This window comes from Hyposmocoma kahamanoa, unplaced genomic scaffold (assembly GCF_003589595.1).
Source record: "Hyposmocoma kahamanoa isolate Upper Pololo Valley unplaced genomic scaffold, ASM358959v1 212, whole genome shotgun sequence".
Classification (NCBI taxonomy): Eukaryota; Metazoa; Arthropoda; class Insecta; order Lepidoptera; family Cosmopterigidae; genus Hyposmocoma; species Hyposmocoma kahamanoa.
In genome coordinates, this window is record NW_020653733.1 from 895,417 (window position 1) to 923,409 (window position 27,993).

The window sequence follows — 27,993 nt, forward strand, 5'->3', positions numbered from 1 at the left end:
TTCTTAGGTTTTCGCGATTGTTATACATAGGAATGAAACTATTTTTCCGGATTTAAATCGCGTATATTTGTTTTTTCAAACAAACAGTCAACCGTGACCGTGGGACCTGTAAAGGGCCCGAAACGTCGGTTTGTTTGAAAAAACAAATATACGCGATTTAAATCCTGAAAAATAGTTTCATTCCTATGTATAACAATCGCGAAAACCTAAGAACTCGATAAGGACAATTGTTTTGAATAGTGTTCTTTATAGGTTGTAGAAATCTTACGTATAGGTAGTTCCGTAGGTGCTCAACCCGTATGTGATAACAGAGCCAACCAGTGCCAAGGGCTTGTATGAAGCTAACGATTCCTACCTACATAAAATTTGAAGTCTGTTCTCGATGTGACAACAAATGCTGATACTGTCCCTGCGATTAAAACTTTTGTTCATCAACTTTTTACCCGCAAATTTTCTAAAGATTAAACTAAAAGTTAATAATATTAAGATTGTCCGAGGCGACATTTAGTTAGTAAACTTTGCCTTCGATACTTCAAACTGGTATTGGAAATCCTCTCCAGTAAATTAACATTTTTATGATATTTTACATTTACGGAAGTTTATGCATAAACGAAAAGAATGAGTCTATAAAACATTGATTACGTAATACGAATCTTTGGTGTTCTTCAACTCTGGAATACGAAAAACTTACGTTGATTTGGTAGTACGCCCCCATCGACTTTCACCTTTATATCTGAAACACAAAATACACATTTGCACTGAAGATTCGTTGAAATAATAGCCTGCCTAACCTAACCTCGCAACACTGTATTACTTAACATCACAAAAAACAACTTTTTTTCCATGACTTTTAACAAATTCATCGCATTTTAATATAAAAAATAAACAATATATTTAAATAGATCGATCCAATTGGTGATAATGAAAACTCTGTGCAAAACAAAACATCTGTGCGCGGATAGGGGTCAGGGAGGACGCTTGCACGTTTGAACTTATTAATTAACATTACTACCAGACTATGTAATAAACTCAGGTCAGAGTACTAAAAAACTTCAAAAGTTTGTGGAATTACATATATTTGCCAAGTTTTATTGAGATAGGATACCGGAAAGTGCTTGTATAGAGGTGGAATATTTTGTTCAAACTTAAATTTTCCAACAACAAAAAACTCTTTCCAACAAAAAAATAATCACGTTATCGTGTAACATACATACAAAAAAAACACACAGTCGAATTGAGCACCTCCTCGTTCTTTTTTTTTAAAGTCGGTTAAATAATAAAGTAAGCGACTTGTGTTTAGGACTTTGATGGGTTTAAAAATGTGCAAAGCGCTCCATTATAAATTGTTTGAAGTCGGTTACAAAGTGTCAGTACAACAAAAACCTAAAAGTTTATTTTTGATAAATTTGTTACATTATGTAAAACTTTAAAAAAGCCATGGAACGAAAGTTATTGTTTGTGATGTTAGTAATATAGTCCTACGAGTCTGTTAATGTTTTACAAATAATTCTGTATAAGTCCACTGCCGGGTACAGGCCTCCTGACTCAATGGGCAGGCTTGGGCTGTAGTTCCCACGCATCATATCATTAATTTGCTTTGCAAGTGTGTGCAGTTTTCCTCGAGATGTTTTCATTCACCGAAAAGCCCATGGTATATTTCAAATTAAATTTCGCACATACATTCCGAAAATACACTACAATACACTCCGGTGCAAGCCCGCATTCAAACCCATGACCCTCATGACCAGGACTCCGGCACTCGCTCAAGGTTACGGAATAAGCGCCTAACGCTGAGTGTACCGATGTCAGCACAAGTCTTATTTGTGAGCATTCGGCTCCGCATGACTGTTATTTTGTGTTATTTTCACCTCTCCGAGCGCGTGCTTAGGTTCCTTTGTCCTCGTACTGATGCCTGGTGTCATTAGTCAGATTTAGTAGGCCATTATAGCGTAGGTATTTTAAATTTTGTATGATAATAATAATAATAATAATAATAATAACGCACACACTCAACATAGCCCCGCACTAGGGAAACCCTGTCTCGCGGGTGCCATGGACACACACACACAGACAACCACAAATTACACCTAAACTTACGAGAGAAATAAATGTAGGCTATACAAATATTTCTCCCGGCCCGGGAATCGAACCTGGGACCTCTGTGTGGCAGTTATGATAGTGATGTATCTGTTACGTAGTAACTATTATGTAATCTGTGCCTCTACTAACTGAAAATCAGTGCTGGGTATGTCCTTGTTTATGTGAATTTCTTTTCAATTTTATTTTTGTTTTGTTCGTGAGTTTGTTTTGTAAGTATTAATTTATGTTTTACGTTTGTTGAATATTATTATTTTTTACTTATTTATTGAGCATTGGCTAAAATGTCATCAGCTTAAATAGGTAACAAACAATAATAAGAAACTCAAAATGTAATAATACTTTTAAACTAAAAGTTTATTTGTACTAAGAATAAAAACCCGCCATTTTTTTCTTTTTGTTGAATGTTTTGATTATATTTTGTTATGAGGCCTTGGCGGAACGAACCAACGGACCTTACGAATTTTTCTATGTATGTACTTACTTGTTGCAGGTCTTTGTTTTTAGTTTTTACATTTTTTCAGCCAAATCGAATTAATTTTCTTTGTGCCATAAGCAATGGTCGGAAAAAGGTGTTCCACATACATAGATATATGTATAAGTACAACTACAAGGAATGATATAGCGTTGTTAAAAGTACCAAATTTTAAACCATTACTTTTTTCCAATTCCGGATTTTCGGAAATGATTTTACAGCATCGTAGGACAAAACTGCTCGTCTAGGAAGTCAAAGTTGCTTTTTAAAGTAATTCTAGTGGTGCCATGTAAAAAAATTGCAGTAGATAACTGACTTGTTATTACAGTAAACCTGCTTGGTGGATGAAATAAGTGTGGAGGCATCTCTGGACGGACTCTTTCATAAGGAGTTCTACTGCTATTAAAATGATGGTAATAACGAAGACGCTAATAATGCTAATGCAGCTGATGATGCTTATATATAATGCTGATGGTGCTTTGATGCCGATAGTGCTAATGATTCTGATGGTGCCGATGACTTTGATGCGGCATTTTTTTACATGACAACACTAGAATTACTTTAAAATCCAACTTTGACTTCCCAGATGAGTAGTTTTGTCCTACGATGCAGTAAAACGATTTCCGGAAATCCGGAATTCGAAAAATGTATTGAATTAAAATTTGGTGCTTTTCACAACTCTATGTCATTTCTTGTAATCATATCTATACGTATATCTATATATTTGCAACACCTTTTTCCGACCATTGGTAATAACCAAGTAATAGGTATTTGTTCGTTTATCAGAAGTTTAATTTTCGGGAATCCAATCCTCAAATACCAGTTTAAGAAATAGAATTAAAAGGCGAAAAAATTGACTCCATAATATAAACCCATGCGTAAACTGGGTCACGCTGCCTGGCAATTTGTTAAATTTTAAAAAGTTTTGCAGGGTATACCCTCTATAACTTCTGCAAAAAATTAAAGAAACTTTTTACTGTTAACTCTACCCACGAGAATTTATTATTATACAGAGTATCCTATGCCGTGGCTATGGGACACGGGGGAAATATTATCAGTATTACTAACTTTTACTTTCCCTCCGTGTCCCGTAGCCCTCGGCCGTCCTGTACAGTCTACAACACTATCTCTTTCAGTCACATACGCCTATTAGAAACCTTTCAGCTTGAAATTATTTAAATACATGTACGAAACTAATACAAGTCAACAGCTACAAACCATCGTCTTCCTTCGTTCGCTGAGTGGGTTTCGGCTTGACGGTATTCAAGTTGAACTGATTCGCGGCTCTTCGCCAGATCTTGTTGACTTGGTCGGCGAGAGGCGAATTTACCAGCTGCTTTGCGATAGCCTGAACATCTTCAAGGTTTGCTGTTAGCAGTACGTAGGAGTTTGCCGTGTGAATGGTCAGAAATATCACTGGGGAATTTGAAACTGATAATAAGTAAGTATTATGTAAACGCCGCAACAATCTAAAATAAACCACATTCTAAGTTTGAAGTCCTACACAAATCAACGTTTTTTGATTTTGAAAACTTATACATAAATATAAATAACTAACAGCACGCTTTCTCAATGCAGCCACGTGTAACTTGCAAATAATAAGGTAATAAAATATTAGTTTAATTGTAAATATTTCAGTCGAGCAAGAATATAATTAAATGAAATAATAAAACTAACTACTTATAATAAAAACCCAAAATAAAATTGTCGTCAGAGCTTACAATTACTTGATTAATTAAAACTTACCTAGAAATGACACTATTAACATGTTGTAGGCAGCAGCTTCTTGTTTCAAGTGAATCTCAATTTTTTATTGGAATTTTTTTCAACTATAATTTGAAATTTATTATGTGTGAAATAATTATTATAGGAAACAGGTGAAAAACAATTACGATTTCGTTACTAATTACAATATTCTTGTAATTAAAACCATTTTTTATTACCTGTAATGAAAATTCATTACATAGTAACATTTTATTATCATTATATTTGTAGGATTTTATTGACAATGAACTTGGCAGAATAATATGCATTTATGGCTATGTATTTTCATCTTTAATAAGATAACATTATTTAGACGAGAAAACGAAAACTCTCCTTGTTTGACATTTGCATCAAAGTTGCCAGTTTTTTAACTCATATTACGGTGCGTGGCAAAAACGCATACCGCTATGCGATATACATAAAAATTGTATTTTGCTCATGCTGCTTATAATCAATTGAAATTAGCAGAATTAGTACTAACTCAAAACTATAAGCAATCTGAAGAATTGTTAAAAAGCGTAAATTAAAATATGTAATTTATGTTGGTTGTAATTTATATTGTGCAATTGTATAAAAGAAAATATTGTTTATTATTTTTTTTTATGTTACTTGTCTTTATAAATATATTACGTGTCTGTGGATAGCACAGTCCATATGTGTTAATGTTCAAATAATTCAATGGCTATTTTAACTTGTCTTCCGAGTGAAGAACCGCACAAACACTATAATACGAGTTTTAACTTAACTAAGTAGTTAGCAAGTTTATCTGTTTAAGTGACATCTGTATTTGAATTAGATTACGTGTCGTATCTAAAAAAACTAAATATTATTATTATTATGATTTTCTTTTCACCTATTGGCTGGATTTAACTACATTATGAACCGAAATGAAGTAAACGCAGAGTGTACCTATGTTGCAGGGTTGCGAGTGATAATAATCATTATGTTGTTAGTATTAGTTTAAGCCTTGGTTCAGTACTTATTTTTTATTATTTACAGCTCTGTTATAATTTTTTAAAGTTTTATAACAAGCGCAAACTAAAACAATGAAGCCATAAAACTTATTACGAGTGACCTTTGTAATTTTGTAGTAGTATTATAGTGCTGCATTTACATTGCAATAAATTAATAAAACTACTTCTAAATATGTAGCTCAAGCCAAGGTCAATACATACACAGATTATATCACATGATCTAGGGGTAACCTATGCTCAATTACAATTATCTGTTTCAACATGTAGAAATGTTTTTCTTAGAGTATACATATAATATACAAGCATTGGATAATTTGTCCACTGTCTAAAAAATTCATAAAACACACTTCAAATTGTTCATAACACCCGTAACGAAAAAAATACAACTTTTGTTATTGACTGACCTCCATTCTTCCAATTATATAAAGTTCCATTAATTTTTGCATTGTAAATACAGTATTATGATACTACAATACTCAAAATTAAAAAGGCAACACCATTGTTGCATGACATTGACAGTTTTCGTTCTTGTTTTTCGAATTCGATTTTGCAAATCATTTCAAGAAAATCACGGGATAACTGTGTGAATTCATCGAAGATGGACCAGGATACCAATTTGCAACACGAAGACCTGCTGATCAGGTTGAGGGGAAAACTCAATGATGAGAAAATAAAGCTATGGGAGCCTCCTTATGTGTTGCCGGATAACTCCGTCTCTCAGAGCTTGCAGGTTTCTCTTTGTTTACATTCTGTTAATCACGATCTTCGCAATACATTACACTTACTGTAATTTCATATTCAAAAGCTTTAGGATTTAAAATTCTAGTCCTAATTTCGTGGTGCCCGTGTTTTTTTAACAATATGAAACTAAGCGAGAATCACTTCACATTGAAGTTTTGAAATTGATTTTATGATTTGCCATAAAACGAAAAGTTTAATTTCATTATTGTGCAATAGCCTGGTTATTCTATAAATATGTTGTTATAAATTTTACTTCAGGAGTTGAACAAGCAACCGGCGATTGCCGGAACTGAATTTGTGTACATTTTCAAACACGTTTTAAGTAAATTATCGCAGTTTTTTATAACGACTTTAACTTCGTCAGTCCCTCATCCAGCCGTCCACCTATCTTTTGTGTCGTTAGGAAATATTTCCAATTTTGTTAAGAATTATGTACTCATACACTGACAATAAGTTAGTTGCGATAAGTTAGATGCTTAAGTATGTGGTACGTTGCCTCAACATGCGCTAGTTCATATTCAGTCTAATCGAAAGAGTTTTGCGTTGTGTTTATTCAGTCTTTGTTTCCGTAATAATAAGAAACTAGAGGAGTATTTTCACAACAAATATATGAAAATCATTGTAGTGATACTCAATAAAACCAAAAAATATTTTATTAATAGCTTTATCGTTTTTTAGTATCAATCACTCTAAATTAAACCCAAGCTATGAAAAACAAAATGAAAAATATTTTAAGGCATTCTTAGGTTTTCGCGATTGTTACACATAGATAATAAAACTATTTTTCCGGATTTAAATAGCGTATATTTGTTTTTTCAAACAAACCGACGTTTCGGGCCCTTTACAGGTCCCATGGTCACGGTTGACTGAGATGGTACAGTCTTCAACCAGTTATGTCTAATATTGATGCAAAACACCCTACTTTTTCATTATAGCTAGAATAGTTATTAATTAAATACCTTATTTTTAATTTTACGAAGAAAACATTCCAATTTACGCTACATTAAGTTTTACAAATTATTTTATTGAATGAATTTTTATTGACTTCAATTTATTATTAATTAATAATAGAAATTAAAATAAATTAAAACATATTAATCAGTACTGCAGTCTTATTTCTGTTTATTTTATATTTTATTGTTATTTTGGATATCTACTTTAGAATGCGGAGTTACTTGTTGGTCCAGATGACAATGGAGTGGAAGCATCACAACGGGAAACCTGTTTTTTAATTTTTTTATAATATATTTTGGTTTTGAGATCTACTCGGCAAAGGCAATATGATTTTACCAGGGGATTACATCAGGGACCAATGGAAAAAAAGAGGGGGGAGGTCTTGGCCGGCTAAGCTGACAATGGGATACAACAGGTTTATAATTGTGTTTCTTGGTCCAATTTTGTATAATAAATTAAACGCCCAACTGGCCATATATCATTTTTGTTACATAAAGGTTAAGAAAATTCTCCAAGAATTCCTTCAAAATATGTCCTATGATGATACAGAGAATTTATTAATTATCCCAAAATAAACTAACAAATGGACGTCTATGACGAATGACTATACCACCTTAGTCAATCGTGACCATGGGACCTGTAAAGAGCCCGACACGTTGGCTTGTTTCAAAAAAGACATATAGGCAATTTAAATCCGGAAAAAAACTTTCGTTTCCTATAATAATAAAATAGTTTATCACAACACATATATTGTAAACATTAAGTAGATTGCACATAATTTATATAGCATGGCATACTAGTGCATAGTGGCGCGAGATAAAAAGGTCTAAAACTCAGTAAATTGACAGGGATAACTGTCATTGTTCCTCTTTTAAGAATGTCGGTTGCATCAAATTAATAAAATGATGTATACATACGATAAATATATTATTATTATACAACCAGGCTGAACTTATTTTAGAAATACAAAAGCATATCTGTTTTTCATTTAAAATGTAAAGTATTTCTATCGAATCATCTGAAGAACAAAGTCCGATGTGATTATACAGCGAAAAGAGGTTAAAACATAATCTCGTTATTCAAAAGGCCTATCTAAAGGTGTTTTCAGATTTTATGCATTTATTTCGTTTCGGAAATATAAAATCGAACAACAGTCGACCTTGACTGTGGATATCTGCAGTCAAGAACAAGGAACGAAATGTACAATGTCCCGAGAATAAGCAGCATTCATTCATTTATTTATTTGCATTTCACATGGATGATAAACTTATACATGTGATACCCTGTAAGGGTGTAGCAAAGTTACAATGGAATTTAAATACATTGCAAGCTTGAACATAGTTAATTAGTTTAGATAATTAATTATATTATAGATTCTATAATTATTAATAAACATAATTATTACATAATATTTTTATCTTAAAATTAATTAAATTATTATTTTTATAATTATTAAACATTTTTATTACTATTACATTTAATTCAATTTCATTTATTGCAATTCACATTTTAATAAACCCAGACACATACATGTGACACCCCGTTAGGACGCAGCACAATTCAAACCTAAACCCAATGATACAATTATTTTAACATATATTATAATATATATTATTCGTACATTTATTTTATTATTATAATATATATTATTCGTACACTTCTTGCTAATAACAACCTTTACTGATTTGTATTTTCAATTATTACCTAAATTTCATGTAGACATGAAATCAACCTCAAATACATTTATAGCCAAAAAATTCAGACATATTATAATAGGTTTTTTTGTTTAGAAATTCCTTTAAACGTTTTTCAAAGACCGTGTCTTTATCCAAATTCTTAATATAATTTGGGATGTGGTTATATACTTTTATTAACATAGGGTGTGGTGCACAAGAAAATAATTTTAGGCTAGAGGGGGGAAGTTTAAGCTTGTTATGGTAACGATTATTACGTCTTGTTAATTTTATCGGAGAGTATAAATCTGCGTGTTTTTTAACGAACTTACAGGCTTCAAAAATGTATAGGCATGTTAGAGTCAGTATGTTAAATTTTGTAAAATACGGTTTACAGGAGTCCGTTTGTTTTATGTTGGTTAATATTCTGATCATTTTCTTTTGTAGAACAAAAATTTCTTGACAATACGAGCTGTTTCCCCACACTAATCTTCATCATCTTAACAGCATCTTGCACATACGTCATTGTTCTACGGATGAATCGATATCATTGCCTTTAGAAAAATTGTTTTTATTTACTATCCATTATTACAACAATTTAATTAACAGACACTTAAATATTTTTTTACTATAATATCATGACAAATAGAATGTCTTTTCAATTTTACCTTGTAAGACCCATGTTATAAAACATATAATAATACGTTTTTGAATAATGTAATTCTAGAATGAGTACTTTTTGTAAGCTAATATCAAAGTTGCAAAAAGATCATATCTGATAAAGATTACGGTTCATTTATTTCTCCAGTAATATATAGTGTTATAAAATCGACTAAACCAACAGTATTTTTTTATGGACATGGCAACATGGTAGAGTAGAAGCTTAGTATATAGTGTGACGAATGAAGAATGAGAATAATAAAATTATATCCTTTCTGTCTGACACTATATTAAATGCCCTTTGTTTCTTAGGTGTACCACTATAAAAATGTAAAAATTACTTTCATGAATGTTTTTTATTTTATCATTTTAATTAATAAAGGTACTTGATTAATTATGTTTTGACTGCTTAAATGTTTAGCCTATAAGTATAGAAAGCCACATTTCTCGAAAGTCTCGTTTTTCCTGAGATTTTTTGAGACCACACCATGTCACGATTTTTTTCTCACGGGATGCAGAAATGTAGCGAAAGTCCTAATCGGTACATGGTGTTATAGTAAAAAGCAACCATTTTTGCACTGAGCTACCACTAACCTTTTTTCGTTATTTTTTTTATTTCTGGGCCGTTGTTCAGTGTCCTGTACGCTGTAATATAACAAAATATGACTATTTGGATATATCATATACATATATATCAGCTGTTTCGAACTCTAGTAATTGCGGCAAGAAAGAATAACTAATTATCCAATTTCAGGATCTAGCAAAAAAGTACGCAACAGAACTCTCACTAAACTACGACACAATACTGACTGCTTTACACGAACTACAGTTGCACTCGCTGGACCGCTTCAAAGCCAATGACCTATTCAAGGAGACTGGTTATGCTACTTTAAGGATAAAAGCCACGTTGCCTGGAGAGCGCCCAAAGATCATGAAAGTGCAGAAGAAGTTGGATATGATGGGCAGTGAGCTTATACAAACTGTTGCTACGGAGATAAATGTTGAGGAGTCCAGGTAATATATTTCTTCTGCATCTCTCCTTATTACTCCTTAACAGCCTTAGACCACCTATTGTACAAGGCATCAGAAGAGAATGGTCACAAAGAATGTTTTCAGATCATATAGAGAATGTTCTTAATAATCTGAGTAGGATACTGAGTGAAGCAAAAGAGATTTGCCGGAGTTGTGCAAAGTGGCGTACAAACTCTGCCTATCTTGATAAGACGTGTGAGTGTATACAGGGTGTAATCATTAAGTGCGCTCATGCGATTATTTCGAAAATATAAGATATAGATATCAAAAACCTTTAAACTGATAAGGATAACTTCAATATATTTCTTGTCTTCACATGGCACATAAGGTCTTAAAATTAAAATAATGTTACACATATGAGCCCTGTCTTAGGGATAACAATAAGACCAGGGGAAGGCCGAGGCTTAGATTAGTCATTTGAATCCTTCACTATCAAATGTATACATAATAAGAAGTATGGCACTGAGATAGTCCCAATGAAATTAAATTACAATAATATGAATATATAATGTAACATAATTGAAGGTTTATTTATTAATTTTATTAAAATTTGATGCAATAATGTCGTATTTTGTCATTAATCACTTAAGTTGTAGTAACATTTATTAATTAGGTATAATTTCAATTTAATAACAAAGAGTGATTTTTTTTCTCGACCTTAATGATTGGCGCGAGATCGTTAAATATGTTTACCCACATCGAACTTGTTAAAAATAAAACTTTTAATGTTAAATGTTCTCGAACACCTAATAGGACATTCGTACAGAGGCTTTCGAACAACTGCTATGACTACAAAGTTTTGTTATTACTTAAAAATAAATATCATTTTTATTCCATTAAAATATACTTTTATTTATAGCAGTTTCGTTATCTATAAGTTTATTGTTACCTCTTAAAGTAGGTCAACTAAAACTACAACTACTTGACGATTACACCCTGTGAATATCGTCTTGCTTTATTCTCATATACATATTTACATTACTGCTGTGTGTTGTTGGAGATAATGTTTAAAGTGTAATAAAGAATAATTCAATGATTTATTCAAACTCTATATTGACATAGCATTCATAAATGCGAAGTCTGTTTTTTTTATATCCATTTTTTATTGAAGCTTTAGCCACCTTGAGAGACTATGTCAGCCTCATGGGAGGAATACTGAGTTCCCTACTCAAGGGACATGTTCAAAAACTTGGACAAGTTTAGAGCTCCATTACATACAGGCTCTCTGAGTTAACAATTTATTTGTCCATAGCATAAACTTACATTCCCAAACATTGTACCCCTCAGGGTTATGTTACGGTTACATTCCACCAATATATGATACAGATCCTCTATTTTATTGCAAGTACTGCACAATGGGGATCATGGATCATCTGAAAAAATATTATTTGGATTGTGACCAGAACACAGTCTAAAGCCGATATAAGATATTTCCTTGCTATATTGACAGAATCAAACCAGGGGACCCACTGTGGATTGCCCTGGATGGTTCTGTACCATATTCCAAGGACTTTATCCACTGACTGTTCTCTGAAATGATATTCCCATTTTTCTAGAGTTCTTTTCTTGATTAGTGGAATAATCTCGGTGGCATAAGGCCTACAACCGAGTACAGTACCATTTTCAGCAGCTGATTTTGCAAGAACATCAACTTCTTCGTTTCCGTGCAATCCCACACGGGAGGGAATCCATTGGAGCTTTAGACACACACTTCTGCGGTGTATGTTGTGGATCAACTGGAGAGCCTCATAGGCTATCTAAGGCTGTTGTAACATCATGTAACATGGCTGTAATAACTGCAGGGATTGTCAAGCACTTGCATTCATTATAAGATTTTTTTGCATTTGTACCTTTACCTAACATGGCCTATAATTATTACCATGTTGCAGTGTTACAATCAATGTAAATGTTTTGGGCATATCGTGTCACTTACCTTTTCTGGCTAAGCAACTGCCTTTAACGTATGTTTTTGTCGAAGAGTTCTAATAATCTAGTTTGAGAATAGGCGATTGTCACAAATCAATTTTGTATTATACAGAGTAAAGCTCATCTTCAACGGCAAAGTGATAAAGCCAACACCAAACTTAGAAGAGCAAGGTGTCAGGAACGGAGTACAAATCATGGCTCTTATTATGGCAGGTATGTAAAATTGAGAGTGAAACTACTGCTACGGTACAAAATACGGCTATGGCTCGACCTCCGGAAATATGTAGTTGTAGTAATGTTCAATTTCATGGTTATCTTTTTATTTAAGACGCCTTGTTGTTCCGAAGAAAACAATCCTTATGATTGAGGCTTTCGATCAGTATAGTAAATCTTTGAATGCAGTTCCACTTGTTTTTAAAATCACAATGAAGTCTTCTTTCAGTAAAATTCTATCTGCGGTATTTAAGACACTTTGCCACCGTGTAGGACAGTCGTGAGACGCCCTGAATTGCAAAATTATTGTTTTCAACCGACCTGAAGCTGACATTCTGATCACTTATCAACTCTGTCATATAAATATATTTATCAATTCAAAAGTATAAATTAAAAAGAGACCTCTGCAATCGTAGTATTAAGAGAAAGAGTAAGTTCTCTGTGGTGAGAGACCTGGTATCCTATATTACAAGCTTATGCTTAGTTTAGGTGTAAGTCTTTTGCAAACATAATATAAACACTATTTTTGTCTATCTTTCTTTTGTCCATGTTCAGTTGTTATGTTTGTGGAGAGAAATAAATATATTATTATTATTATGCCATTAAGTAATTATTTTATAAGGACAAGTAACATATTGTTTATAGTAATTCGTAATAAATAACGAACGATTTTGCAATGACAACCTAATAATAAAGGTGTGCTTAAATATACTAATATACTATTATTGCTATATAGTAACCGTATTTAAATGGAATATGATCTTCAGAAAACCCGGAGGAAGTAAAAAAGGAGGATACAATGTATATGGAAATGAAATCAACCAGGGACGACGCCATGCTGCTTTCGGAGTGTATCGACGATGTAGCCGAGGACGACGATTATATGAAGGTAACATTGACGAACTCGATAGCCCCAGGTTCAAATCCTAATGCCTTAGAGTGAATGTCTTTACTCGGTAATTATAGTACAGGCAATTCCCTAATTCGAGTCCAGGTAATACCAGTAAGACTGGTGCTGTTTTTGGTGCACATTAATATTCTTTTTAGGAGATCATGCCAGTACTGATATATTGTAACATTTTAGTTACACTGGAGCTCCTTATGAAAGTTTATCCAAGAAAAATTTTTTTATAATACCATGTGACGATACGAACAAGACGTGGCCTGCTGGTAAGCGACACGCCTGTCCATAACAGTTGCAGTGACACTCAGCGCTTTAAAACGTAAAGATTGGAGGGGTACTGCGCCCGTCAACCTGAGACAAGTTGACAAGTCCCGTGTGCCTGTAATTTCACCAGCACCCGTACTTGGCGGCAGAAATAGGCAACAGCTCCTTGTAAAAGGGTTCGTCCAGAAAAGTACTGCCACCAAGTATTTCTCTCGCCAAGTAGTAATGCGAGCATTGCTACGTTCCGGTTTTGAAGGGTTAATGAACTTGTTCTTAAATATCGTTAGAAAAATCTTGTTGAAATTATGCCGTGTGCAGCGTGACGTAACTATTACGTAAACTGCCACTCCTCCGGCACCGCGCAGGTACTTCAGGAACCGACTCAGTTAAGCGGTAGACCTATACATACCTCATTCAGCATCAATTTCAGATTCTTGACATTGTGTTTTGTCAAGTATATGACAAAACACAATGTCAAGAATCTGAAATATATCATATCAGACTGATTACGAGATTAGACCCTCTGATCTTGAATTTACTACTCCAACTCGAATCTTTGTAATCTCTCCTTTCAAGTCATTGACTTACAATTATATGGACGTCGGGTCCGCGCTAAAAAGTGTCCGAACTTATAGGGCGTTAAAATCGTATACAGAGCGTCATTCACGCTTTAGTCTTCGTTTGTTCGACTGACAGCGAAGCAAGCAAAATTAGACAGTACTGCGATGACATTACAATTTAAATCTAACGTTTTAGCTTTTTCATATTCCTTTACATGTCACTACGTTTAAATAGGTTGACTTGGGACATTTTTTTCGTGGTTTTTGTATTAGACCCGTCGTCCATTTATTTGTAAGTCAATGTTTCAAGTAAAATAACCATTAGGGATGACACAGTTATTTAAATAATTAACTACTGATAATTTTTATGTTTTTTCCCAGTGATTTAAAAGTTTCATTTAATAACAAAATCATCACTGACATGACTTTGAGATTAGTAATATCAATAGCTAAATCGAATTTCGAAATAATACTGAAATTATGGTACCTGTGAATAGTCTGGGGTGAAACCCCTGAAAATGATAATGTTCTTGTTTGTTGACATTTATTTTACATTAAATTTGGCTAGAGTAGATGTTTGGATATGAATGGAAGAGTCTATTTACGTTTTATAGACTATGAAAAGGCATTTGGTAGGGTTCGCCATGGACACCTGATTCAGATTCTGGAATGTATTGGAATTGACAGACATGACCTTAGAGTTACAACCAATCTGTACTGAGCTCATAAAACAATGGTAGAAGTGGAAGACCAACTATCCAAAGTAGCTGAAATCATAGTACAATCAACAGCACGTCAAGCTTTACACTTTTGTTAGAACATCGCCACTGCAACGGAACAAGATCCGTCATTGGATGCATTGCGTCTGCGTTGTAAAATTTCCGCGGTAACGTAAATTGAGTCCAAATGAAGTCGCGTTATTAATGCTCTTGTCTTAACTTCATATCGCACCCTTCATGGAAGAATGGCATAAGTGGAAATACGTCAAAAACGGAGTTCACTTATCTTAAAAAATGAAACAAATGTACATAATGTTCTATTTTAAACAATGCCACTAAACAACACCACGCTTGAATAATATTAATTTTTACAACACAACAAAACGTGCGCGAAGAAAATACGGTTTGTTTATTTGACGGATAAAACAGACCACAGCACGCGGAGACGGGGTATAACGCATACTATCATCTTAGCCCCGCACTAGGGAAACCCTGTGTCGCGAGTGCCATGGACACATATATAGACAACCAGAAATTACACTCAAACTCATGAGAGAAATAAATGTAGGCCATACAAATGTTTCTCCCGGCCCGGGAATCGAACGTTCGAAGTTCGGCCACGGAGACAGTTAAAGTTAAGGCAGGTGCAGTAGTCGCGCCTGGCGGCGTCGTGGTGAATGTTCACCGATCCTACGGCGCCGACTCAACCGGCGAGAGGGAAACCCGGGGGGGGGTTTTAGTGGGGTAGGCCCTCCAGTCTGGAGGGAGAGTCCCCACATAACCCCTGAGTCTCCCTGGGCTCAGGGGTATCCATAAAGATTTCCCCCCGTCAAAAAAAAAAAAGGTGCAGTAGTCGCATCGAGTATGCACGGTACGGCAACGCCGCTCAAATCTTGCTAATTTTCTCTTTCGCACTCATTGAATTCAGTACAGAACTTCGTAAATAACTTCGGCTCATAGGAGAGCTTCACTCCACTTCCAGGGTTAGAAAAGCTATAAGTACTATATTAAAGAGAAAGATAAAAATCTAATTGTACGTTTGTCGTTCATTAATAATAATAATCAAAAAAATACTGCGACTACTAATATAATACGAAAGCTTAATTAATAATTTCATTTTGGCGGGTTGGATAAGAGTGGTAGTTCACTGCACCAGCGCTCCTTACGACGAGCCGCCTCTGGTTAAAAATGTTTATTTCTCGATCAGATACAAAAAAATGTAACCCACATCCTCTCAAATTCCTGTAACTCTACGATATTAGTCGATAGAGTCTAACGGAGCAATAAACGATATCTGCTCACTGTGAAGTGGGCAGAACGCTTAACAAGACACGGCAGCCGCGTTGCAGCTGGAGGACCAGGCGGGCAACACGGTGCAGCTGCCGCCCACCGAGCGGCGCTCGCTGCTGGTGGGGCTGGCGCTGCACGAGCGGGGCCGCGCCGCGCTCCGCCGGAAGCAGTACCCGCTGGCGCTGGTGCTGTACCTCGAGGCCGACCGCATGTTCAAGTGAGCCCCGCCACATTAGGAACACACTTTAGGAAAGCTCGCCTTCGACACAGTCCACAAGGACTGAACACCCAGAAAGAAAGAAAGTAGTTTATTTGTTAAACTTATGACAAATTTATACAACAAAATGATAACAAAAATAGTCTTATGATAAAACAAAATAAAAGAATTACATTTAAGACGCTGGTTTTCAGTGAAGCCGAATAAATTACAAGGGTGATGTCGCTTCTCCAAGCAGATAAAATCATTTAAAAAAATATAATAGACTTAACTAGGCGTAAATCAAAACTTAAATGCAAATCAAGATGTAAAAAAGCAAGCTATAAAAATGGCTGTACGTGTAGAGTAGGTGGGATGTATTAAAACCAAAACTGATTGTGCATGTATTGTGCTCTCATGTATGTGGTTGGTAAATTAAAGTTAGCAGTAAAATGTCAAGAAGGCACAGTGCTACACACCTGAGAAAATAATAAACATTTCTTAAAAGATGATTTGAAAGAGACAATAGCTTTACAGAAGCAACAAGAAAGTTCAAAACCCTTGGGAAATGCAACCGACCAACCCTAATAGGACTATCGTGGCGGAATATCTAAGCCCTCTGCTTACAGAGGACCCGTGCCCAGTAGTGGGGCCTATAGTGAGTTGACCACGATGATATATCGTAGCCTGTATAGTCTCATAATGTTGAAATTTGACTGGTGATAAAAAACCAGCCTGTATAACTTGTCAATAAACGTAGAGTACTTTGACACCCAGCGAGTGCCGCTCGTCCCTCCTGAAGACCGTAGACAACTGGGCCCTGCTGCAGCTGGACATCGCGTGGTGCTACCTGTGCCTGCAGAGCCTGCAGTCGGCCAACGACGCCGCCGCCCGCCTCGCCAGGGCCGAGGAGTCCTTCCGGGAGAGCTACGGCGAGAATCACCAGAGGCTCATAGCGCTCAAGGGCACTGCCGGTTAGTGTTAGTGGCACAAGATAAGGATGCGGTACTTTCCTGGTAATTTTCCTTATCGGCAATTGCGGTTTCTCTGATGTCTGCAGCGTCCATAATTCTTGGCTCTAGTGATGAGGGGTACAAGTCAAAAAACACAACTTTACAATGAGACGCGAAAAATAGTTAAAGCTTAATTTCATATTATATTATATTTCATATAAATTTAACTGCCTCTGTGGCCGAACTGTTACCATGCCGGACTGCCACGCAGAGGTCCCAGATTCGATTCCCGGGCCGGGAGAAGTATTTGTATGACCTACATTTGTTTCTCTCGTAAGTTTGGGTGTAATTTGTGGTTATATAGACGTATGTGTGTCCATGGCACCCGCGACACAGGATTTCCCTAGTGCGGGGCTATGTTGGGTGTGTGTGTTATTATAATTATAAAATTATTATAATTATATAAGCGTTAAGTTATATCGCGTTTCCTTCTAAAGTTGAGATTTTTAACTTGTACCCTTTTTCACTAGAGCCACAGAATTAACAGTGGCTATTGATTATCTATAAAAGTACGATATGGTAGTTCACTAGGAGTATAATTGCTTCTTCAGCCTTTGACCGCCGTGGATGCTTTAAAGTGTCTTACATTAACTTGTCTGATACGCCAATGATGCCTTATGGCATCGCTACACTTGGGATTTATAGGCGATTGCATCGATACAATCGCGCGCTTGCATCGATACAATCGCTCGTTTCACAAACGCGCGTTTGCATCGTTACTTAAAATTTTTCTTCAAACAACAGCAACATACAAATTGACATGAAATTGAAACGGTTGTCCGAAATATGAGTTGTGTTAAAGTTACTCGAAATAAAATGGTTAGTAATAATAATAATAATAAAATAAAAGAAATCAATTTAACGTGAATGCTTTTCGCTTTCATATTTTAGGGGCTTTTATTACAAAGATCATGGTAAGAAATTCAAATATTTCAGTAAAAATTTTTTGTCGATAAACATCAGTCGTTAATGAACATCGAGAGTCTAAAAATTTCTATGAAGACAAAAAGAAAACATTGAATAATAATAGAAATAGTAACTAAAAATGCAAATAGCCGGTGGAATGTTATCTTACTGGTTTTAAAATGTTTGTTTTCACACCAATTTTTACAAGGTGTATCGCTACAACTTGGCATTTTCACGTTTTACGAGAGATCTTGTATGTACAACGATCGCCATGTCACTGTGTCGATGTTTGTATGCGTGTTTCGTCGATATGATCATTTTAATCATATCGAGGCGACACGAACCACGCCCCCATACCAGATCTCCCCTTTTTTTCTATATCTGTGGTTTATACTAACACTGTCTCTTGTTACATCTCCTGTTATACCATGTTTTAAGCAAATAAACCTATGATAGTAATATTATTATTGATAATATTACTACTTTAATTTATTTCTAAAATTAAATGGGAGTATTAAATATTCACTTAAATCAGTCACTGATATTAATTCTATACCAATGCATAAATACATAAAAGCTTACACTTTTTGGAATTTGTTTAAAAATTATTCTATGAAAATATGAATCTTGACATTGGAAATGTACAGGGTTTATATTTCAAAGTTAACTCTCAAATTACAAATATTATTTTTTTCTGTGCAAATTCACTTTTAGTAATATTTGAGTATTTGTAAACGCAAAACAATTCAAAATTTAATGTGACATTCCCGGATATTCTCGTAATAACCTAAAATATTCCCAAAAATGAAATATTGATCTACTTTAATTAAATGTTTGCATGTCGATAATGACTTATCGATAGATAATGGTACGACACTAATGGAATCCGTCATTTGTTCGTTCAATTTTTGTTTAGGCATGCACGTTCATTCTTTAGTTAGGGTAGCTCCTTTCTTTTACTTTTTTCTCCATCCTTTAAGATTAAAACCCAATTAATCCGCTCGGGATTTAACTGGGTTTTTAGCCAAAGTGTTAATGGTTTTTAACCCGTTTCGGCCCAAGGAAACGGCGATTATGGAATTTACCAAATTCGTTAGTTTTATACTTATTACAAATTTTGATGTAAATAATTTTTTGTAGACGAAAAGAGGTAACTCCATACAAACCAACTTGCAGTCCTGTGAATTCTCACTTCTCAGGACAGACATTACGATTATATTTTTATGAAAATCTATTGAAATGATTCAACGACACGGCAAATCGTATCGTCTAGATTAGAAAGCAATAAATATTTTCTAATAATGTCATTAAATTTGAACAAAACTCTATTTACAATAGACATTTAGGTGTAAATAGTTTTTGCTCTCGGGTTCAGGCACTAATGGGTTTTAACCCGATAAAAAGTCGGCGTTAACAAAGCGCCGGGATAAAACCCCGGTGGTTGCCCAGCCCAGTATAGGCTTTCGTATAAGATTGGCCGGAGAGAGAAACGTTGCCCTGTAGTGAAACAGTGACCGACCGGCGTCGAGGTGCCGAACCCGTCTGGCTCCGCAGCGAACGAGCGCGTGCTGATGATGCGGCTGTACCTGCTGCAAGGCATCGTGGCCTACCACCAGAACCAGCGCGCGGCGGCGCGGCAGCTGCTGGAGCGCGCGGAGGCGGAGCTGGGCGCGCTGCGCGTGGACGAGGCGGCGGCCGCGGCGCTGCTGGAGCTGGGCTGGTCGCCGGCGCAGGCGCGCGGCGGGCTGCGCGCGGCCCGGGGCGACGTGGACGCCGCGCACCACCTGCTGTGCGCGCGCCGGGACCAGCGCGACGAGGCGCGCCGCCAGCACGCCGAGGACAGGTCCGTCGCTCCCTCGCTCCCTCGCACGAGACTGCGTAGTGGGTGCTTGGAGTTATGGGTCTCGTTTTCTAACAAATTAACAAGCTGCAGTTTATTCAAGCGATTCCTTATTCCTAGTGATAACAAATTAGTTGACTAGATGGCGCTTCCTGCACAGATTTTTATGGATAATGTCGGCTATTCTTTTATTTTGTTTAGGACCAGCACACTCTACCCATATTACAAAGCGTTAGTTTATAAATCAGTTTGTAACATACAATGCCATCTATTAACATACATATTTACAGAAGGTTGGAAACTAATTTTAGGTCATGGTTAATCTTTTAATAATATAAACTACTTCTAGGCCATTGACCAACGCCATCTAGATGTAAGACGGGATTTTGACCTTTTCTAGAGCTACGATCTTGTAGTATAGAGACTAGCAGTCCTCTTCATTTATTGATCCATGCTAGAACTCATTACCGCAAAGAAAAAATAATAAACAACAATAACGAAGTAGCTGTAAAGGTATCTAACTGGGTTACCAACTACCTAAGTCGTTGAAAAAACCAAATACAAAGACACGACAACAAGCACATAGAAAAATTCGTCAGATCCGCAGGTTCACTGCGTTGCATAGTTGGTATAGGTTCTGGCACGGTATGCTAGAAGACGTCGGTTCGAATCCGGCCGGATCGAAGGAATTTTTTCTGAGTGTTCGATCTTTGTATTAATAATTATAACAAACTAGTGGAATAATTTCACATAAAAAATAATTAAATAAAAATTGAAACAAAAGGGTTGAAAGTACAACATAAACACCGTGCAGTAGTCGCACCCGCAGTCCGCTTCGTTGTGTGCTGAAGCGCGTGTCCTGCGTGTCCGCAGGCAGGCGCGGCTGCTGGGCGTGTGCCTGGACGGGTCGGCCGTGAACGCGCGCCTGGTGGACGGGCTGGTGGCCATGGGCTACGGCCGCCGCCTGGCCGTGCTGGCGCTGCGCAACGCCAACAACCACGTCTCCGACGCCGTGCGCCTCATCCAGGACCAGCCCGACATGGTGAGCTTTGCTGCGACCGCAGAACAATACATGCCGAAGTGCCACAAGTAGGTCTCGTTAGACTTACTTGAGGTCAGGCCGCCATTTTCGCTTTGTACGGTATGGTCGTGTCATTCTTTCGCGCAAAGTCTCTAAAATCGTAGAAAAATGCTGTTTATGAGTGCAAAAAAATAGCCGCACCAAAAATATTACTCGTAGTAGTATTTCATATCATCATTTATCGAGTTTTTAGGTTTTCGCGATTGTTACACATAGGAAATGAAACTATTTTTCCGGATTTAAATCGCGTATGTTTGTTTTTGCAAACAAACCAACGTTTCGGGCCCTTAACGAGGTGATAAAGTCGTTAACCAGTTATGTCTAATATTAATGCAATTTACCCTATTTTTTTCACTATAGTCACAAAAGTTGTTAATTGAATACTTTATTTTTAATTTTACAAAGAAACATTCCAATTTACGCTACATTACGTTTTACAAATTATTTTTACAATATGATTTTTTATTAAGTTAAATTTATTATAAATTAATAATGGAAATTAGAATAAATCTGTTTGGGATTTTTCATCAGAGGAAATACTGGACCCCAGACTGGTGGTAAAGAAACCATCTTCCCTGTTCAAATTTTCAATTTTCTGTTTATCGAATTGATTCTTTGTACACCACAAACGAAAATAAACATTATCTCTGAGCAATATGGTTGAGTTGTATCTTTTGGAGAACTAAGTAAACATCTTGGAATTTAAAAAGACAACTGTTGTCGAGAAGATACTACTTTCTATTCATTCGGATGTTACTCGTTCGTCGTAGTTCAACTACTAATAATAATAATAATAATAATAACGTTTTTTCCTCCACAAAAATACGTACATATAGTTCTTAGTAATTAAGATACATCCAATAACTTATTTTTGGGAGCTGGTGCTTGTTAAAGGCTTAACGCCTGTACTACAAGTCACCAGGCTCTCACCCTTGGAAATGACACATGACAATCTTAAGGTATTACTAAGATTAATTGTTTATAAAAGAAAAACATTTAAATAGTACTGGCCGCAAGATGGCAGCACGTTAAATAAAATTTCAATATAAAATCAAAACACCGTAACTTGCAATAAAGGTGAATTTTCAACGATACAGCGACTGGGTAAAGTTTAAGTTATATTAACAATCTAGAATATGTTATATCTTTTTAAATTAGAAATTATAACCAATCATTATCAAGATTTGTTTATCATTCGCTTGTAATCGAGGCTTAAGGCACTTCCGTAGCTGCGACCGACAGACGCCTGCCATTTAAAAGAATTGTTAACTCTCCTTTAAAACGATACCTCAAATAGTATTTTATGCAATAGTTGCATAAAGTCGAATACCGTGTTTAAGCTAATAATAGGTACGAGATTTTAAGACCTAATTATGTGATACTTTTTCTGCGAGTAAATTAAAATAATGAAACGTAACCGATATTTCAAGTTAATTTTCTTAACAATCCACGACAACAAACGCAAACGAAAAAACCAAAGAGATAGATGTGTCCGTGATTGGTCCAGTACTGCCTATATTTTAACCAATCAGGAGGCATCAGAGCGTTTCAGTTGCCTCATATTTGATATATGAATTAAACAAAATACGACGTTCTTTTTTTGAAACTCATAGTTCCGTTAATGACATTTTTCATTTTGGACCGAGCGCCATTGACAATAGAACTTTAATTCAGAACTAAAAAGAGCGCCTTTGAGATATGGCTCCTTCCCTGGACGAACACTTTCACAAAGAACTCTACAATAATAATTATTTGAATGACGTTAAAATAAGGAAAATTTTCTTTACAATATTTCTGATTTATTGTTTTATACCAGCGGACCGCTTTGTCCAATCACGTTCCGCTCAAATTTAATATAGCACTTTCGCCGTCAATTTCTCTTTTACTGCCTTGTGACCTAATCTTCAATCGTTCCTTGTTATTAGTTGGTGGACAGCGAGCAATCGTCAGAAGAAACAGAAACGCCCAGCTCCGACGACTCTGCCGTTGAACCGGACTCCAAATTGCTTTCCGAGGTAAATCATCTATTATTGACTTTATAATATTTTTTTGAAATCTGGATAAGTGTTAGTAGTGTCTTTGGCTGAAATCATAGAGTGTCAAATCATTACGGTGACAACTGCTCTCCTATTGGCCAGCCCGAATTCAAAACAATTGACGTGTGTCATCAATGTTTCACTTCAAATCGACAAGTTTAAATTGCGCTTTGCTATAATGGAAGAAAATTGAAAAATTACATATTTAATATTTAATTATAATTACCGATGAAATGTGATTCCGTTTGTTTTGTTGTTTTGCTGTTTTTCCCAATCCACCGAATGGAACTATTGTTAGAGATTATTATCTTTATTATTGTTTATACAGAATATTTTTGGAATGTACGGAGACGCACACGCAGGTCAGTTGTTGGCGCTGTACTATTTCTGCTTTCTAATTTGTGATTTCAGTGCAAACGAGAGTTGACATTTAGAAGTGATACAAGGACCATTTGCCTGATGACTTGCCAGGGATGGATGGCCTTTATGTCGTCTCTATTTCTGCTTATATACTCGATGGTTGACATTTATAAAACGACATTTGACTTGGCAAAAAAGCGAACTGAGCAAACAAAACGAACTTTTGTATGATTATTAATGCAAAGTTCGAACACATAGAAAAAATTTCTTCGACCCGATGGGGCTTGAACCCGCGACCATATTCCACCGTAGTATTGCTCTTACCAACTAAGCTACGGGTCAAGTTATCGAGTTGTCAAAATTCTCCTATGTGTTTTTGTTAAATATTGTACTGGATTTTTCGGTTCAAGTCTCATCAGAATAATTAACTTAAAACTAATTATTATTATAGCTTTTTTATCACTGATTGACGGACTGTGGGTTCAAGTTTTTATTTTTTTATTTCACAACAGTTGCAGTGCCACTCAGGGCTTTAAATCGCAAAGATCTGAAGGGCGCTGCCACTGCGCCCGTCACCCTGAGACAATTATGTTAGCAAGTCCCATGTGCCTGTAATTTCACCAACACCCTTACCCTTCAAAACCGGAACGCAGTAATGCTCACATTACTGCTTGGCAAATAGGCAAGGTGGCAGTACTTCCATGGACGAACTCTTTTACAACAAGCTCTACTGCTGCTGGTTCTTCTAGTTCGTTCTAGTTCTTTTATACAGATTTAATCGGTTAGAAAGAAATACTTAATCATCTTGGTCTAATAATGAAGGCCTTGACTCTCCATTTTTATCGTCATCACTCAGAACAATACTAGGCCGCCTCTAAGTTCTATATCAAGTCTGTACTGTCCACCCAGTTAAGAAAGCCTACACATCCTACACCATCGTCGGGATCCCAGTCGATGTCCTCATCTTGCCGGTATTATCATAGCCCTACCTAATTAATTAACTTGGTCCCATTTGAGCATAGAAAGTTGACAATTAGTTTTAACATTTTTAACCGATGAAACTCCGGCGAATGTTTGTTTGTGAATTGATTTTGATGATTCTTTTTTTGTTGGAAAGAGGGTACCTCAGCAGTGGTCCTATTTCAATTTGAAAAAAATTTCCACCTCTATGGGTGGCAAACTAGGGGATGAATGACTTTTGAGGTCGGTTTTTTGAGATTATGTCAAATACATTCTGCCCTCAGCTAGAAGCAATGGGCTACGTGACGGAAGAAGCGAAAACAGCTCTTCGAGTGACCGGCAACCGGCTGCCCGAGGCCGCAGACCTCTTACTCGCCGGTGGGGGCCACGTCGCTGAAGGTAAGGCCCATAAAGCTGTACAACCATTGGTTTAGTGAGAAGACATTCAAATTATTGTAGGTTATTATATATTAGCTTACACAAATTAATTCATTAAAAAAAACAAATACTTGAATAGAACGTAATGTTTAGTCAACTGTACAAATTTTATAAGCATGGAAGGAATCATTCAACCTTGAACAAAACAACAGTTTCAGAAAAATATATAATAAAATTATTGACATTTATTAGTAAGCCACTGCTTTTGATATATCTTTATTTAATTTTTATCACGTTTGCGATATAATAATATTATAATTAAGGATATACGTTAGGATTTTTTTTGTCGTTTCTTCTTCAAACATCATTGAAATTATAAATTAAGTTCATTGAAATTATAAGTTTGACCCGACTGTATTATGCACTTCAATTTTAATTATTGTGACTTAAATTTTTATATTACTTTTAACATATTTTAATGGTGTAATAATTAAAGAAATTAAATTATTAATAAATGAATTATGAAAAAGTAAATCAATATGGGTATTTTACAAAAATGTCAAACACAAGTCTCGTTAAGGAAAATTTCCCAAAGAATGATTTAGGGCGCACGCTGGTGTTGTCCGAAATCGCTTTTGGTCTTGTTCTTCCATTTTTGCAGTCCACCACCTAATCGCAGGAAGACCGAGAATAAGATAAAGGCTGAGAATAAGATAAAAACCAGGTGTAAAGACGCCTTGGTCTTGTATTGGACAATACTGGTGCACGCTTACTGTCATCATATCTCTTTTCCTCTGGACTAGGCAGAGGCTATGGATCCCCAGCAGCAGCGCTCTTCATGTACCTCTTTGATTTCCTTGCTCGCATCTTTAGACCGTTTGTTCAAGATAATATCTTATGTATTTACTTTTATTGCCCATAGCAATGTCCAGCTCTAAGACGGCTTCAGATATTCCCCAATCTGCTCTACCAAACGACAGTAGTACGTATTAGTGGTTTTGTTTCGGAATGCCTAATAACTTAAAGGTTTAACAGAAATGTCTAACAATACTCCAAATGGTGAGTTGTTAAATTAAAAATCGCCAAAACAAGTTTCTGTTCTAGATTCAAATACGGTTCGTTTCAATTTTACAACTTTAATTATACAGATAAGGTCACTGACCCGATCATAGACAGTTTAGTGATGGCAAGTTGTACTGTCAACTACAATTAATCCACTAATTAATCGTATGAATTAATAATAATAATAATAATAATAACGCACACATTCATACTGATTGATTTGATTTAATTGATTTGTGTAATTGAATCAGTTGGTATAATAGTTCTTTTTGCGATTACGCTGCTGATTCTTACCTTTGAAATCTTCAAAACATACTTGAAAATGTTACGTATTTTGTGTATTGAGTGATTGCAATTTTGCTTTCTTCGTTATGTTCAAATCAATTATCTCGCGCAAAACCTTTAAAATCTTAGAAGAATGCCTTTTTTCGCAACTTTGGAGTGCAAAAATTATGGTCGCACTTGTAATATTATTTATGCTGGTGTATCGTATCATCACCAAGTATTATTTTATTTACTTTTAATATATTTTCAATTTTGTGTTTACAAAAATGAAAGTAAACCTTATATCGCTGCAATATGGTCGCTTCTTGTTTGGAGAACTCAGTAAACATTTCTAATTCGTTGTCGTTCAGCTATTAACCGCTAGATGGTAGCCCATTGATTGAACTTTCAATTTTAAATGAGAACGTCGTAACTTCCTATAATAGGTATTGATGGTGTTGAATTTTCAACGATGCCGACAAGGTAAACTTTAAATTGTATTAACTTCCAGAATTTGTAATTTCTTTTTAAATTTGAAACTACGAACAATCATTATCAAGATTTCATTGCGTTTAAAATTATGAATGTATAGTTTTGGCGACAGCGGTTCTGATAGTAATCGAAGTTTAAGGCATTTCCATTTTTTTTTTCATCCGTGAATAATATACAAGCAGTCCAACTCCCGCCTGTTAAGCGCGGCAATGCGTACATGCTCAGAGCGTAGGATTATCACGTTATTATTTTACTTTTTAATTAATTGTCTTATTATCCAATGGTTAAGATGTTAAAATAAGGTATGAGTAAACAGATGATATCAAATACTTCTACGTGTAATATTTTTGTGCAGCCATTGACTTACAATTATATGGACGTCGAGTCCGCGCTAAAAAATGTCCGAACTTATAGGGCGTTAAAATCGTATACAGAGCGTCGTTCACGCTTTAGTCTTCGTTTGTTCGACTGATAGCGAAGCAAGCAAATTTAGACAGTACTGCGATGACATTACAATTTAAGTTCAACGTTTTAGCTTTTTCATATTCGTTTACATGTCACTACGTTTAAATAGGTTGACTTGGGACATTTTTTTCGTGGTTTATGTATTAGACCCGTCGTCCATTTATTTGTAAGTCAATGTGTGCAGCTATCATTTTTGCACTCGAAAACAGTACAATAAGGCATTTTTGTACGATTTTAGAGAATTTGCGCGAAAGAATGGCACAACCATAGAATACAAAACGAAATTGGCTGACTGAGCTCAAGTAGGTTTAACGAGACCCACTGTTGGCACGCATCTAACACTAACTAACCACTTCTACCGTATTTATTGTTCTGTGTTATTATTATACTGTGTCTTAACGCTGGTACTAAATTTGAACTTGCTACACAAAGGTTATCACCTGTCTTCCACGCGATACAGAATATTTTGCTTCCTTCATTATCCACTTATATATTGCACCCACCTAAACCAAGACTTCATACCGGTAACCTATCACAAACTCGAATTTTTTTTTCCGACATAACGTTTGTTCGAATTTTCATTACACCGAAAACCGAATTATAACGAAACCAGGATATGTTGGAAAGACACGATTAGGTTCGTTTAGGTTAGGTTAAGTTAGGTTTAAAAGAAAAAACATTTTCATCTCAAAAT

The 27,993-nt window shown here is 35.6% G+C and overlaps 2 protein-coding genes across 3 annotated transcripts in view; one reads left to right on the top strand and one right to left on the bottom strand.

Moving 5' to 3' along the window:
• LOC113227661 overlaps positions 1-6,160 on the bottom strand; it is a 7,501-nt gene extending 1,341 nt beyond the window's left edge. The window contains exons 1-4 of one of the 2 annotated variants that reach the window (XM_026460625.1): positions 6,096-6,160; positions 4,319-4,401; positions 3,791-3,988; positions 692-733 (exon numbers count right to left, since the gene is read on the bottom strand). In XM_026460625.1, coding sequence (XP_026316410.1) covers positions 692-733; positions 3,791-3,988; positions 4,319-4,340 — 262 coding nt within the window. In that variant the 5' untranslated portion in view covers positions 4,341-4,401; positions 6,096-6,160. Of the gene's footprint in view, positions 1-691; positions 734-3,790; positions 3,989-4,318; positions 4,516-6,095 lie in introns of both variants that reach the window. The other variant, XM_026460624.1, reaches the window with a different exon arrangement.
• The window catches only part of LOC113227650 (NEDD8 ultimate buster 1-like), a 26,741-nt gene continuing 4,656 nt past the window's right edge, over positions 5,909-27,993 (top strand). The window contains exons 1-11 of the mRNA XM_026460613.1: positions 5,909-6,040; positions 10,093-10,352; positions 12,409-12,509; positions 13,277-13,398; positions 16,306-16,463; positions 17,220-17,416; positions 19,916-20,204; positions 21,075-21,243; positions 23,208-23,297; positions 24,923-25,037; positions 25,939-25,998. Of these exons, the coding sequence (XP_026316398.1) occupies positions 5,909-6,040; positions 10,093-10,352; positions 12,409-12,509; positions 13,277-13,398; positions 16,306-16,463; positions 17,220-17,416; positions 19,916-20,204; positions 21,075-21,243; positions 23,208-23,297; positions 24,923-25,037; positions 25,939-25,998 (1,693 nt within the window). The remainder of the gene's footprint in view (positions 6,041-10,092; positions 10,353-12,408; positions 12,510-13,276; positions 13,399-16,305; positions 16,464-17,219; positions 17,417-19,915; positions 20,205-21,074; positions 21,244-23,207; positions 23,298-24,922; positions 25,038-25,938; positions 25,999-27,993) is intronic.